General features: G+C 37.1%; 1 protein-coding gene across 3 annotated transcripts in view; it reads left to right on the top strand.

The window, feature by feature from the left end:
• The window catches only part of TTBK2 (tau tubulin kinase 2), a 140,129-nt gene that overhangs the window by 112,295 nt on the left and 13,470 nt on the right, over positions 1 to 14,364 (top strand). For all 3 annotated transcript variants that reach the window (XM_053665863.1, XM_037161671.2, XM_037161672.2), the window contains 3 exons: positions 4,640 to 4,856; positions 7,477 to 7,688; positions 9,610 to 10,198. In XM_053665863.1, the coding sequence (XP_053521838.1) occupies positions 4,640 to 4,856; positions 7,477 to 7,688; positions 9,610 to 10,198 (1,018 nt within the window). The remainder of the gene's footprint in view (positions 1 to 4,639; positions 4,857 to 7,476; positions 7,689 to 9,609; positions 10,199 to 14,364) is intronic.

Genomic DNA, 14,364 nt, shown 5'->3' with positions numbered 1-14,364 from the left:
AGAAAAAATACAAAAAGAAGGGAGAAGTGTCCTTTGTCAGTGAGTTGTGAAGGACAAAATGTGTATTAATTTTGGTTCAATCAGGAAAGAGAAACTACCTAGTAATTTGAACAAGGAAAGATGATACAAAGAATCATTACTTATAACATGGAATTGGAATAATTGGGATTGACTAGTAAGAAATAGAAAGAACTGTAAAGAATACAGGAATAGCAAATATCAAGTGCAACTCCGGCTCCTAGGGCTGAAATTAAACATCCAAACAAAGAGCTCCCGAGCTGGGACCTCAGAGCTGAGGTACTGATCTTGTTGAAGAATATATGCCTGTCCCTGGTTGGATGGCAGGGAAGTTGCTCAGATGCCACACTGGTAAAATTTGCTGAAAATCTGCCCCCTGGAACTTGGTGGAAATCTGCTCTCTGGGGTACCATAATCACTGCGGGTGTCTCACCAGACACATACTGTACAAAATTTGTGAGTAGTGGGGATTGCTCAGGAAAGCCGTTGGTTACTCCTATCTGTGTGAGACAGGCCCTGAAGATACTGTGATGCAGCAGGAGCCTTGTACCAGGGAAAGCCATGCAGGCTGGAGAAGCTTGCCAAGCTATTCACTGGAACCTAGAGCCAAGCACTTTTCTCCTGCAGTTTCTTCCCAGTGCTCTGTACTGACAAAGCTCCTGTGCCAGCTGGCAAAGGGAAATATTTAAAGGGCTCAGATGCACTTTCATAGAACAGGCAAAAAGAATGAATTTGGAGCTGAAAGGCAATATATCAATAATTGCAAAGGAGAAAAAGAAAAAAAGTAACTACATACAAGAAACAATGAAAAGTAACTAAATAAAATTTAATATTAAAAAAAATAAAGAAACAAGAACTATAGTGAGGACACATATCTCCCCTGACCACAAAAACAAAAATTCACTTACATGTTTGGACTCTGCTCTATTGACATAAGTAGGCACTAATTAAATATGAATCTTGTAAAACACTCCAATAACACAAAAAGTGAACGAGAAAAAGATTTTAAAGTTCCATAAAGTATTATAGTAAAAATATCAGAGAAGAAAATCTAATACATATTAACTATGGAAATTTCTCCTCCAATAAATGACCAAGAAGAAAACTATTTAAAAAAAAAGAAAAACAAAAAAGAAAATGGTGACAAAACCCAAAATGGAATTAAATATGCTTATTCATATTAAGTATGAATAATAACCTTAAATCAGAAATTTTAAAACTAAGAATAGAAATAGGAACTCCCTCTCCAGGATGGGTGGAAAAGGTGAAAGGGTTTAATAAATTGCTAATTATAAGAAATAGTCATAAGGGTGTAAAGTATAACATAGAGAATAAGTCAATGATACTGTAATAACTATATGATGTCAGATGGGTGATAGAATTGTTGGAGAATCACTCTGTAAGGTATGTAAATGTCTAATCACTATGTTGTGCACCTGAAACTAATATAATATTGTATGTCAACTGCAATTGAAAAATAAATTTGAAAACATTTTTTGAAAGAAAAAAATAGATCACAAATTGGAGTCGGGGAGGAAGAGAAAAAGGAAAAGGAAAACGGGAAAAAATGAAATGAGAATTGTTTGAAGTCAGGAAAAATGGAAGAAAAAGATATCTCAGAATTGAATAAATTACAACGTGCACAAAGAAGAGTAGACAAATGAATAATGAAGAACATTGAATAAAATAGGGGAAAAGCTTCAAAAGAAAAAAATACAAAAATCATTTAAAAGAGCTAGTGCAAATGGGAGGCAGACAGAAAAGGACTAGGGTTCCTACTGTAAGAGTTCCTAAAGAAGAAAAACAAAACAATACCAATTAAAACTGAGAAACTTCTTAGCAAAAGGTTAAATAAGAAAGCAGGGACTAAGAGCATTTAAAAAGGTGTGGCCACAGGTGACCGTTAGAACAAAAAGGCAAACCTTCTAAAATACCATAAGAAAATTGATAAGTTAAAGTGCAAGTATAACAAAATACACAAAATTATAAAATGCTATGACAAAGTTGAGGCAAAAATATATCAAGCCATAACAATAAATATACATAGATTCACCTCATCTATTAAAAAGATTTTCGGTTTGGTTGCCATAGCTCTAACTATGCTAATACAAGAGACACACCTAAAACTAAAAGTGGTTTAGAAAGGATGAAAAAAGATATACCAGGTAAAAATGGAAACAGTAAGAATAGAATAATGGTCCTGATGTCAGACAATGTAGCATTCAAGACCAAGACCAAAAAGCATGAAAACTTGTAAAAATGGAAGGGTACCTTTTAATGCTAAGTGTCAAAGTTCACAAGTGGGACATAGTATTTGTCAATATTTAGTCACCAGAATTACAACAGTCACCTTTAGGGAGCAACACCTATAGGAGATTCAAGGAGGCATAGATAGAAACACACTAGTAATGGGAGATTTTAACATACAGTTGACTCAGTTCCAAACAGGTAGATGAACAAATAAGAAATAGAAGACAAACAGCAATAAGGTAGATACTATGCATATTTTTCAGACTACACCCTGATGATAGAAATTGTAACCATCTGCTCAGATACCCCAGGAACACTCACAAAAATTTATCTGTTATTAAGGCCTGTCCAGGTAGCTTACTTGGTTAGAGTGTCATCCCAGTATACCAAGGTTATGGGTTCAATCCCTGGTAGGGGCACATGTAAGAATTAACCAATGAGTGCATAAATAAGTGAAACAGCAAATTGACATTTCTCTCTCTCCTCCCTTCTTCTTTCTCTAAAATTAATAAATTAAAAATATCAGTTATTAAGTCATCTAGAAAAATATCAGTTTCGTAATAAAGCAGAAAAATTATACTATCTGATCATAACTGCAGTAGAACTAGAAATTACTAACAAAAAAGTCAACCGCCCTTCTACCTGGAAACTTAAAAACCTCCTATTAAACTACTCTTGGGTGAAAGGGAAAATACAAACTGGAATTATAGGGAAAATAATGATAATTACTATACTACATCTGTGGGATGTATATTAATTGTCTGTGGGATACACGTAAAGCCAAGATCAGAGGAAAATTGATGACATTAAACAAGGAGATATATAGTGTCAATGTGTTTTATTGTTGATAATATTAATGTTGATAATCTGGTTAAGGTGTCGGTAGCCAGATTTCTCCACTGTAAAGTTATCATTTTTCTCTTTGTAAGCAAGAAATATCTTGTGGGAAGATACTTTCAAATTATTCATGATATGTTTCATGAATTTTTTCATGATCTTTTTACCCACTTATTTATCTATCTGTGAACCTTGCCTGCAAAGTATTAGGCCCATGCTGTTCAGTGCACAGGTGTTGTCTGGTGGGATATCCCTGTGAGCAGGAAGAGAAGGGAGGCAGAGGCTGAGCTGCAGCTCCTGGCCAGAGTCTGAGTAGGAACTTACTGATTGGGTGTTTAACTTGGTCTTATTTTCCCTGCTGGGCCCCTCGCATGGTATTTGTAAGTTGAAGTGCCTTTAAAAAGGCAAACTGAGAATTGTATAATACATATCAGCCCACAGCTTAAAGATTGCATGGAATTTAAACTAGCTGAACTGGGGAATAAAAAGTATTAGGCCAACAAGCCTACCATTTTCTGTCTGTCCCTTTAAGAAGTTTGCTGACCTCTGAATTCTCTGTAAATGATATGGGGAAATAACTGGAAAACCTTAGAGAATCAGTGTTTAAAAAAATGATAATGTATGTCTCACAACTCTGAAGTTCTTAGTAGGAGAAAGTAAATCCAGGAGAAGGTAGGAGAATGCTTTCGATCAGGAGTCAGCAAACCTTATCTCTAAAGGGCCAGATAAACATTTATGGGCTTTGCTTTCTCTGTCTTCATTGTCACTGCTGTGGTAGTGCTGAAGCAGCCATGCAAGACAACGATTGCATGTGACTGTGTGCCATAGGGCCATGCTAACAAAAATAGGCAAGTAGGCCAGATTTGGCTCACAAGCCCTAGTTTGCCAGCCCCTATGTAAATAGGACATGAAGTTACTTTGAAAGAAGTATATAGAGAAAGTGACAATTTATATTTTCTGTATTGTTCTTGGTTCATGCAGAATGTACAGACTGTGCAATTGCAAATTTTCTAGCTTTCTATAGAAGGCAAAAATTTCCTTTATCATCTTTATGTTCCTTAGGGCCTTGCATGGAGTAGGTACTTATTAAAAAGTCTGTAAATAAAAAAATAAATGCACATTTTATACTATTAAAACATATAACTTATGATTCCTGCTTATATCAGTATGATACTTAACATTTTCTTATCTATAGTTTTGTTATCTCCTAGAAAAATGGGTAAAGATTGACAAAGACTTGTTAGACAATAGACCAAATGTTTCTAACTTAAAAAGTAGTTGTTAAATCAGTGAGTTATTATATTAGAATTTTTGTTTTTAGATCAGGTTGAAAATTCTTTTGATCAAAATGTAGAAGTTTAATTTTGTAGAATTGTCATGATCTGTTTCTAAGGCTTTTGGTTTTGTTTTTTATTCTCTTAATGATATATAGACTTCATTGTTTAATTCCAGAAACAAAATGTAAAATAGTCTCACAGTAATTTTCAATTCTGGTGTTTTTAATTTCTGCCTTTTCTTCACCCCTCATTTTTAGAATTGCCAATGCCACTCCCATCCCAGGGGACTTGCTCCGAGAAAACACAGATGAAGTGTTTCCAGATGAACAGCTTAGTGATGGGGAGAATGGCATCCCTGTTGGTGTGTCACCAGATAAATTGCCTGGATCTCTGGGACACCCTCGTCCCCAGGAGAAGGATGTCTGGGAAGAGATGGATGCCAATAGGAACAAGATAAAGCTTGGGATTTGTAAGGTGTGTGTTTCTTGCATAGTAAGTGATAACTGTCTCTGTGCTTACTATCGCTCTCCTGTTACTTTAGCAAAGTATAATGATTCTCAGTTTTGAATGAGGAGACAGAACATTATACTGCTTATTTTTGTATTTGTAATTGCAATATTTTATCTAATTTTGTCCATAACATTGAAGTATGGACACTGAACATCAGTCTTCATCTTGTATTTTGTAGACAAGATGAAGATATTTTTAAAAAATAACCAGACATTGAGATTTCTATAGCAGTTAATAGTCTTTTTACATAATGTGACAAGATCCTGGGCTCGTTCTTTGGTGTGGCTCGATGGAGCTCTGAGAACCCATTCAGAAAATTTCCTCATGTGGAGGTGGGGAAGTGAGAGTTGGAAGTGGGAAGCATCATACAAACTGTTTATAAATTGACAAAGTGGATGTTGAACAAATGACATGAGTTTTTCTTCATTAGGATTACAAGCAAGTATGGCGAGAGATAACAGATTTCTGAATTAAATGATTAATTTTTAGTAATCTGTGGGCAGATTTTTCCTAAACTTCTCTCTGATCTTACTGTTCTTATCATTTCCATTTTAATAGAAGATCAAATGAAGATAAATGGTATGGAGGGACAACAAATTAGAAATCAGTTAGTGTTTAGTGCTTCCTATGTGTTTGTAAAGGTTTAGATGAAAAGGAGATGAAGTTTTTAGGTGTGTAAAATGAGACTTTGGGTTCATACCTCTTAATTGGACTGATAGAAGGTCAGCTAGTCATGCTTTAGGGGTGGAGAATGTATCTTGAAAAGAATCAATTCTGAGGGACTTGGCCCATCTTTGGATAATATAAAGTACATTATTAAAGTATATAACTAAAAAATTGACAGTACATACTTTCAGATTCCTTCTTTCTTAAAAAAGGTACTCAGATTATTAGTGGTGTTGTTTTTTCATATAAGTAATCTTTACATGATTTTATTAAAAAGTGTTTACTATTTTCTTGCATTTTTGGAAGTCCTGGGCTCACTTTTTTTCCTGAAGTAGTTCCTTTAAAAGTTCTTTTAGTCGAGGTCTTTGGCAGAGGACTCTTTCAACTTTTACTTAGCAGTAAATGTGTTTATTTCAGCTTCATTCTTCAAAGATAGTTTATGCTAGATTCAAAGTTTTTGATCGACATCCTCTTGCTTCCTCTGTTGGTATCAGAAGTCTGTTGTTTTAATTTTTTTCTTTGTTGAGGATTGTTCCACTTATCCTCCTTCCCCAACTACTTTTTAGCTTTTCTTCTTGTTTTTGGTGTTCTGCAGTCGAACTACAATATGTCTAGGCATGTATTTCTTTTGTTTATTCTGCTTAGGATATCTTATGTTTTCTGAATCTTTGATTCATATTTTTTTTATCAGTTCTGAGAGATACACAGCCATTCTCTAGGTAAATATTGTCACCTCTTTATTCTTTCTGTTCTCTCTGGGATTCCAATTAAACATATATTATGCCTCTCTATTCTGTCTGTCTGATCTCTTAATATCTTTTTTCATATTTTTCTCACCTTGTTGCTGTACTTCATTATAGGTAATTATTCTGTCTTCTAATATATTAATTAATAACTTTGGCCTTTAATTAATAACTTTGGCCTTTGTGGCTAATTTGTTTAACTTTTTAGTTGAATATTTAATATTATATTCATCAGTTAATTCCAGATAATCCTTTGTTGATCTTTGTGATAATGACCTTCGTTTATTTAAACATTTTATGCATAGCTGTTCTATATTCTGTATTTGAACAAGTTTGATAGCTGAAGTTTGGGGGCTGTTTATATTTTAAAAAATTACGACTTCTGCTGACTCTTCGTCATGGTGGCATGCTTCTCATGTGTTTGACTGTCTTTAATGTTTTATTCTTTAGATAATAATTGGTGAGAGTTCTATAGACCTAAATTGGGGGAGTGAAGAAACCTCCCTCTAGAGAGGATTGCCTGTTGCTTCTATTGGTAGCCACAGTGTACCCCTTCTTTAAGACCAGTTGGGCATCTTCTTGAGAGTCTTTTCTCAGAAAAGATGTCGCAACTGCTCTCTCTCATCTCACTACTGGTGTCTTAATTTCCCTGGTAATTGCATTGCCGTAGGCATCTGTGCTTAGGTAAGTATCCCACCCCTCTGCACTGCCTCATGCTCACCAGCCTCCTGCTCTACACAGCTACTTACTGTTGTTTTAGAGAGGGAATGCAGCAGGGGATATTGAGGCTCAGCAGCCTCTCCTACATCTTGTGAAACCACTTGTCTCAAAGAGAATGTCCTTTCCAAGTTTTAGTTTAGTGGATGGGGTCCTAGAAGCTTCTAGTTAGACATAATACAAAAAGCAAAGGTTGTTAAACATTTTTGACTGTTTATCTTTGTAAAGGTAAACCAAAAATATAAAAACTAAAATAATGCTGAAACTGAGAATAAATTAATAAAACTCAATAAAGAGTAAGTAAAGTGTGTAATGACCTAAACTAGCCAAAATATCCCAATCTTCTGAGAATACATCCTAATGGTTTGCATATATTTTATTGACAGACTCAAATGATTACTACCATGCATAGTAACTAGAATGTTCTTCGTGTTTTTTTTTTAAAATATTTTGTCTAGGCTGCTACTGAAGAGGAGAATAGCCATGGTCAAGCAAATGGTATTCCGAATGCTCCGAGCCTCGGCTCACCGATTCGTGTCCGCTCAGAGATTACTCAGCCAGACAGAGATGTTCCGTTGATGCGAAAGTTACGTTCTATCCACAGTTTTGAGCTGGAAAAACGTCTGACACTGGAGCCAAAGCCAGATACTGACAAGTTTCTTGAGACCTGGTATAAAATAGTTTTTCCTCTTTTTAAAAACGTTACTGAGATATTGTTATTATTTAAAATTTTTACTTATTTCTAAATATGTAAAGTCTTCCAAGTAAGAAATTCTTGCATTTCTATAGCACTGATTTAAGTTCTCATCTTCACCCATGTTTTTAATTATCATCCTGATTTTTGATGTGTATTGTTTCCTAATACTACATAGCCTTTGGCTTTGGAAGCTGAGCTATGGGAGCTGGTAACTTCATAATATGAGATACAAATCAAATGAACATTTTGAAGTGACTTTGTAAGGTGATTGCTTTTATTTGGAATGGAGAAGGTACAGTGTAGAGTTGGAGAAGGCAGTAAGCAGGAAAGAGGCTATTCAGTTCATTTTAATGAAGACCTTCTATGAATAAGTGCCATAGGAAAAATGGACATGAATAAGTTTATCATTCTACCTAGAAAGGAAAGACAGCCTCAGAGAGCTCACAGTCTACTTTGAGAGAAGGAAAGGTAGAACTTAGCAAGTCATGCACTGCTAATAATTGTTGGCAGTCCATGGTTATGAGGCCATTATCCTTAAATTTTGATAATGGAAGACAGACTAAACTTTTAAAATACTTTGGGATATATTTATGAATTATAGAAGGCTTCAGTAATATTAAGACCTGAGTGATTGTGATAATAGTCACACACTTCAGTGTACATCCCTGGTGGCTACCATTGACAGTGTACTGTTAGGTTAAAAGGACTGTGTATTTGACACTGTGGTGGCTAGGTCCAAAGTCAGTTCAGCTGCTCTGGCCTAGTTCAATTTGACTTCCGTTTTAAACAGTTCTTCATATATGTGTGTTCTTCTCATATGTTAATCATTCAATCTCTCAGCTGTGTGATGTAAGCTCGTGTCTACATGTTGGTATGATCAAAAAGGTGGACTAGGGTTGGGGCAGTGTTTAAACATTTTGAGTTGTAGCTAAGATTGGGAATAAATATAAAGGTACAATAGGGATAAAAGCTTAGTTTGGTAAAGAATTAGTCTAACAAAAGAATGGGACTTTTTAAAAGAGAGTCCATACTAGGGGAAGAGCTGAGAGAGAAGACGGAGTTGAAAACAGAAATAATCCAAGAAAATTAACTCAAGGTAGAACCTAGAGTGAATAGGGAATTGAGGTGTGTAATTACAAACTTAAGAAAAGGAAAATGTATTGCTTAAACTACTTCCCTATACATGAGAACAGTCCTTAGAAGTCAGTGCAGCTAAATACCAGTCACACTATGTCGCCTGCCCCTCAGGCAGCAGAGAAATTTGTAAATACAATGTCAACTGCCTCTTAATTAAATAAAACTGAAAATACATCCTGCAGTCTCCCTTGTACCACCCTTACCACCCCCACCACCATATATGGAGTTCTGGGGGCTTAATGGGCTGGGTGTGATTCAGCAGGTACAGCACCTTCTCTGCTTCAAGGCCTGCCTCTGAAAGAGAACAATTGAATGAGTATACGTTTACATACATCTCTAGACACGAACAAGTTCAGAAAGTATTTTCCTTATTTACACTAGCTTATTTACTTCCTTTTGTAGGGATTCTGATGAGGCAAAAGTCTTTTGAGTAAGTTGTTCTCGGTCCCTCAGAGAGAGCAGAGGGCAGTGTGATTGAATCGACAAAGGAAAGATGAAGTGAATCAGACAAGTCACCCCAGTCAGGCTGCTCTCCGGCCCTGCAGCACCGCAGAGAGACACCTTCCTCCCATGGGTTTCATCTTCCAAAACAGGGTTAAGATGAGTGGAGAAGAGAATTATCAAGCTGTGAAACTTTCCATATGCTTTATCCATATTTTCTTCTCTGTGTGTGAATATGAGTTCTGTATAGACCTAATAGGGTATGCAGCAAGTATTACCCTTGGACAGTTGAGTAACTTTTCTCTCTTTTCTTAAGCCTGGAAAAGATGCAAAAAGATTCCAGTGCAGGAAAGGAATCTGTTCTTCCTGCTCTGCTTCATAAGCCATGTGTTCCTGCTGGGACCCGTACTGACCGCATCTGGAACTATGATGAAGAATATCTTCCAGATGCTTCTAAGCCTGCCTCTGCCAACACCCCTGAGCAGGCAGATGGTGGTGGCAGCAATGGATTTATAGCTGTTAACTTGAGTTCTTGCAAGCAGGAAGTCGATTCCAAAGAATGGGTGATTGTGGACAAGGAGCAGGACCTTCGGGATTTTAGGACAAATGAGGCTTTAGGCCATAAAACAACGGGGAGCCCTTCTGATGAGGAGCCTGAAGTACTTCAAGTCCTAGAGGAATCACCTCAAGATGAAAAACTCCAGCTGAGTCCGTGGGCAGAAAATGTTCATTTAGAGAAGGAAACCTCAGGTGTGCTCCTAGCGCTTTCTGGGGAGTGCCCTGCCACTGCTGCTTTAGAACAATACACAGATAGGTTAGAACTCCAAGCTGGAGCTGCTAGTCAGTTTATTGCAGCAACACCCACAAGTCCAATGGAGGCACAAGCGGAAGGACCCCTGACAGCGGTAAGAGATTTGTTCCTGTCATTTATCTCTGCTGTGCACTTGAGGTGTTAATAAGAAAAGGCCAACAGTTGATCCTTCAGCAGAGGCCTAAGTAGAAGATGGGTATAGGGAGTGATGTCTGGACTAGTTAATCTTCCAGTAAGAAATTTAGAGGTTTTCTGTCAGGATACCAACTCAATACCCAAAATGTCATTATAACCTGATTTCAGAATAACATTTATAATTAGGCCACAAGAACTATCTGTGTGTGTATGCAATATGGTTTTTTTCAAAAGACTTGTAATTCTAGATATTTTGAATATCTAAATTAGAAATATGGTGAAGAAGGCATTTAATTAACCATTCGTGGGTTATACTTTATATTGTTGCTAAGTCTAGTTCTTTTTTTTCCCTTTCTCTTTTATAACCTCTACTTAGACAGTTCTCATGTTTTACATTTCTCTTAAGCAATAGCTTTACAGCTTTGCTGTCCATTGTTTAAAATACATTGTCCTAGGCTAACTTCTGGAACTTCTGCTTCAGGAGTTCTGGGATAGAGCAAGCCCAGGAATCTGCATTTTAATGAGCAGTTGAAGGCATTTGTGGTACAGATCTTCTGCAAGGGGATGTTTTGAGGAAACTACTGTTTACTCTCAGTTTGGGCATCTCTCTGGAGACTCCTGTTATACTGCTATTTTCAGTAAAGCAGTGTGGCCCCCTATGATTGTGCGAGTAGCAGAAGCTCCAGAAAAGCCAGATATGGAGACAGGAAGGAACTGTATAGAAATCTTAGGCACCAGCAGGTACATGTGTCCTTACATGGGTGGAAATACCAAGTTTTCTTAAATTCCATCATCATCTAGCAACCCTCATTTCAGCTCACCAGAAATAACATTGTTCCCCAGGCTGAAATGTTTTCTTGTTAGAATACAGTTCCTCATACAGGTGTAAAACAGTGAGTAGAGGTCACAAAATTTGGTTTTGTGAATAGTTCTGTACAAATTTACCTGCACTACAAAATAGGAGAATAAATGCCTACCTCTTTATTTTAAAAATCAGCTATTTGGTCTTTCCTTCTTTCCCAGAACTTCTTCGTATAGTTACACAGGTTGCTTACTGAATGAATGCCTAGCCAGGGAAATAGTTGGGGCCGGAATGCTGCCCAAATTTTGTGAACCAAACTGCATCTTTGTGTAGGGTTATGTCCTCTTTGAAGAGCAGTCTTTTTCAAACTGTACAAAGGTACCCTGTGGGCTAGAGGCAGGCCCTATTGCGCTGTATCCCTTTTCCACCCTACCTTTCCTTTTCCATTTAGTCCCTCTTTCTACCTTCCCAGATTCAATTGCTTCTTTTCTTTGATTCTAGGTGCTACATGCTCACTGTTGTTCAGGTATTTTTTTGATAGCATTTGGATGTGCTTCCCCTCAAAGGGCTTTCTAAAGCCTTCATTTCTTCTAGTATTTTTGGCCCCCTCTCATCAGTGCTGTCCTGTCCACAAAAGTTATTCTCATGGTTCTCTTACACTGTCTGCATCATTTTCTCTGTCAAGTTGTTGAAAGACTTGTATTTGTATATTTAATAAGTTTGACCTTTTTCAAATGTTTTTACATAAAAATATTTTTTTTAACTGAAGGTCTCTAAAGATATGTCAGCTGCATCACTTTTTTACTTATCTAAGGTATTAAACTTACCACTTCCTTCATTTTGGGGACTTGGTATAAAAATATATTTATCTTGATTCTCTTGTTGAGACTTTAATTCATAGTTTATTTTTGCAAAGCAGATGTTATCATTTCCTTAACTTATCACAGGCACATTGGGTGCTGCCAAGCAGTTTCTCCAGATCTCTTGCAGCTCTGATTATATGCTCTAGGCTGGATGTTATGATAAACTGTATTACCATTCTATATGAGTATTTTAAATTAAGACATCTTTTGATGGGAAATAGTTTGTTAGTCTGTGTCTTTTTCACTGAGGTTTGTTTCTTTTTTATGATATGAAAGGAAAATGTACTGATATCTTAAAATATGTAGGAACTATGAAACAGGCAAAAGTACAGTTGGCATATTAAACTAACTGATAGGAACTTCAGCTCTCTCTCTCTTTTTTTTAAAACCTCACCCTGGGACACGCTTATTGATTTTAGAGAGAAGGGAAGGGGGGGCATAAAAACATCAATATCCCAACTTTGGATGTACCCCAGCTGGACACTAAACCCACAGCCTAGGCACGTACCTTGACCAAGAGTGAGCCACACTGGCCAGAGTGAACTTCAGCACTCTTTAGTTCTCTATTTCTTAGTATTGATTTGTGATCTTTGTTTAGAACTTCTTTTATCCATATCATGAAATCACTGATTATAAAATAGCATGTATAAGTTTTTTAGAAAATATATTTTGAAAGATGGATAAATTTGCTACATTGAAAAGGAATTGGTTTTTACAAATTAGATTTTCCCCCAGGGTAAACAGTGATGAAATTGGCCCATTATCAGTCCTTTCTAAAATGATGCTCATCAATATGATAAAATAAGACCAAGTATTGGCTTATATTACATTCTGTTTTCATTAGCTAATTGAGAGACAAAATCAAGCTGGCATAAATGAACAAGTACAAAGAAGAAAAAGTAACTCGAACTGCTTCCAAAAGAGATCTAACCTCTGGTCCAGATTGGCAGTAACTAGAGGAAGAATGTAACCTGTTTTGTGTGACATTGGTAATCACTTTTGGTAGGGAGAAGGTTGTATTTGAGGCAGTAATATAGAAATATCCTTACAAAATATTATGGCAGATTGTACCACATGATCTCTTGGTTCTAGATAGTTCTTTAGAAAGCCAATACTTCATTTTACTAGTACCTTTGAAAACAGTATAAATGTGCCTGAGAAATAATAATAGCACCTGTGTTACCTACTGCTGTGTAACAGATTATCTAAAGTTTATCGGCTTTAGACCACAGTTATTATTTCATTCCTAACCCTGTTTCTGAGGGTTAGGAATGCAGCAGTGACTTAATCTAATGGTTCTGGCTCAGGATCTCTCAGGAGTTTCCTGTCAGGCTGTCAGCCAGGGTTGAATTCCTTATAAGGTTTGACTGGGATGGGAAGGTCCGCTTCCAAGCTTATCACATGGCTGTTGTCAGTCCCTAGTTTCTCACCTGACCAAAGGCTTCAGTTCCTCGGCATATGGGCCTCTCCATAGTTAGCATAGCAGCTGGCTTTCCCAGTGAGTGAGGAGAGAAAGAGACAGATGGGAGAGGGGGGCTTTGGTAGAGAGAACACACCTCCATCAAGGTAGAAGCCGCGGTGTCTTTTTTATAAGCTCACCTCAGATGAGGCATACCATCACTTTTCCCATATTCCTTGGTCACAGAGACGGGCACTGCCACAGTGTGGAGAAAGGGACTGTAGAAGGGTATGAATACCAGGGGGCAGAGGTCATTGGGGCCGTCTTAGAGGCTGGCCACTGTATTATCTTACATTTATTCAGTGTTGGGCAAAAGTAGGTTTATAGTTGTGAGTACGTGAAACACAACTTATTCTGGTATTAATCGTATTACTGTCCGTACAAACAACTGTACACCTCCTTTTGCCCAACTGTATTTTACAGAGTACTTCCATATTTGATCCTAACTGCAACTCTGTGGAGAAAGGGGAATATTTTTGTTCCTTTTTATACTGATGGCACCAAGCCTCAGGACAATGAGATGATCTGTTAAGAGTCAGATGGCAGATAGATTTGACTCAGTGTTACGTTCTTCACACCAGGGGATTGTCAACATACTGAAAGACTTTCCTCATTGTCTTGTTTCTTAGACAGTGAGAAGAAGAAAGAGGGTGTAAAATAATACACAAAGAGGGAGCAGGGCAAAAAGAAAGTCAGATAATTTTTTTTAATCTGTCTGTTAACATTTATTAAGAAGATCCCTCTGGCTGCATTTACAGGAATACCAACACCAGTACTATAAAATCATTTTAGCAGTTGATTGTGTTGCCTTAATGCTCTTCTTTTTATTCCTTTGGTTTTAAATTTCTGCTAAGTTCCAGACTGTGCTGTGTCTCAGGGCTGCACTGTACCTCAGGAGTAAACAGCTGGCACGGACCTGCCGGTCAGCAGTGAAGGCCTGCATCTAACCACCGGAAGTGCGCTGCAGGGGGCTGTGTGCACAAATGAGGACATGGACAAGT

Source organism: Artibeus jamaicensis, unplaced genomic scaffold, assembly GCF_021234435.1.
Source record: "Artibeus jamaicensis isolate MK-2021 breed Jamaican fruit bat unplaced genomic scaffold, CSHL_Jam_final contig_1132, whole genome shotgun sequence".
Lineage (NCBI taxonomy): Eukaryota > Metazoa > Chordata > Mammalia > Chiroptera > Phyllostomidae > Artibeus > Artibeus jamaicensis.
This window is presented reverse-complemented; position numbering and strand designations above follow the sequence as displayed.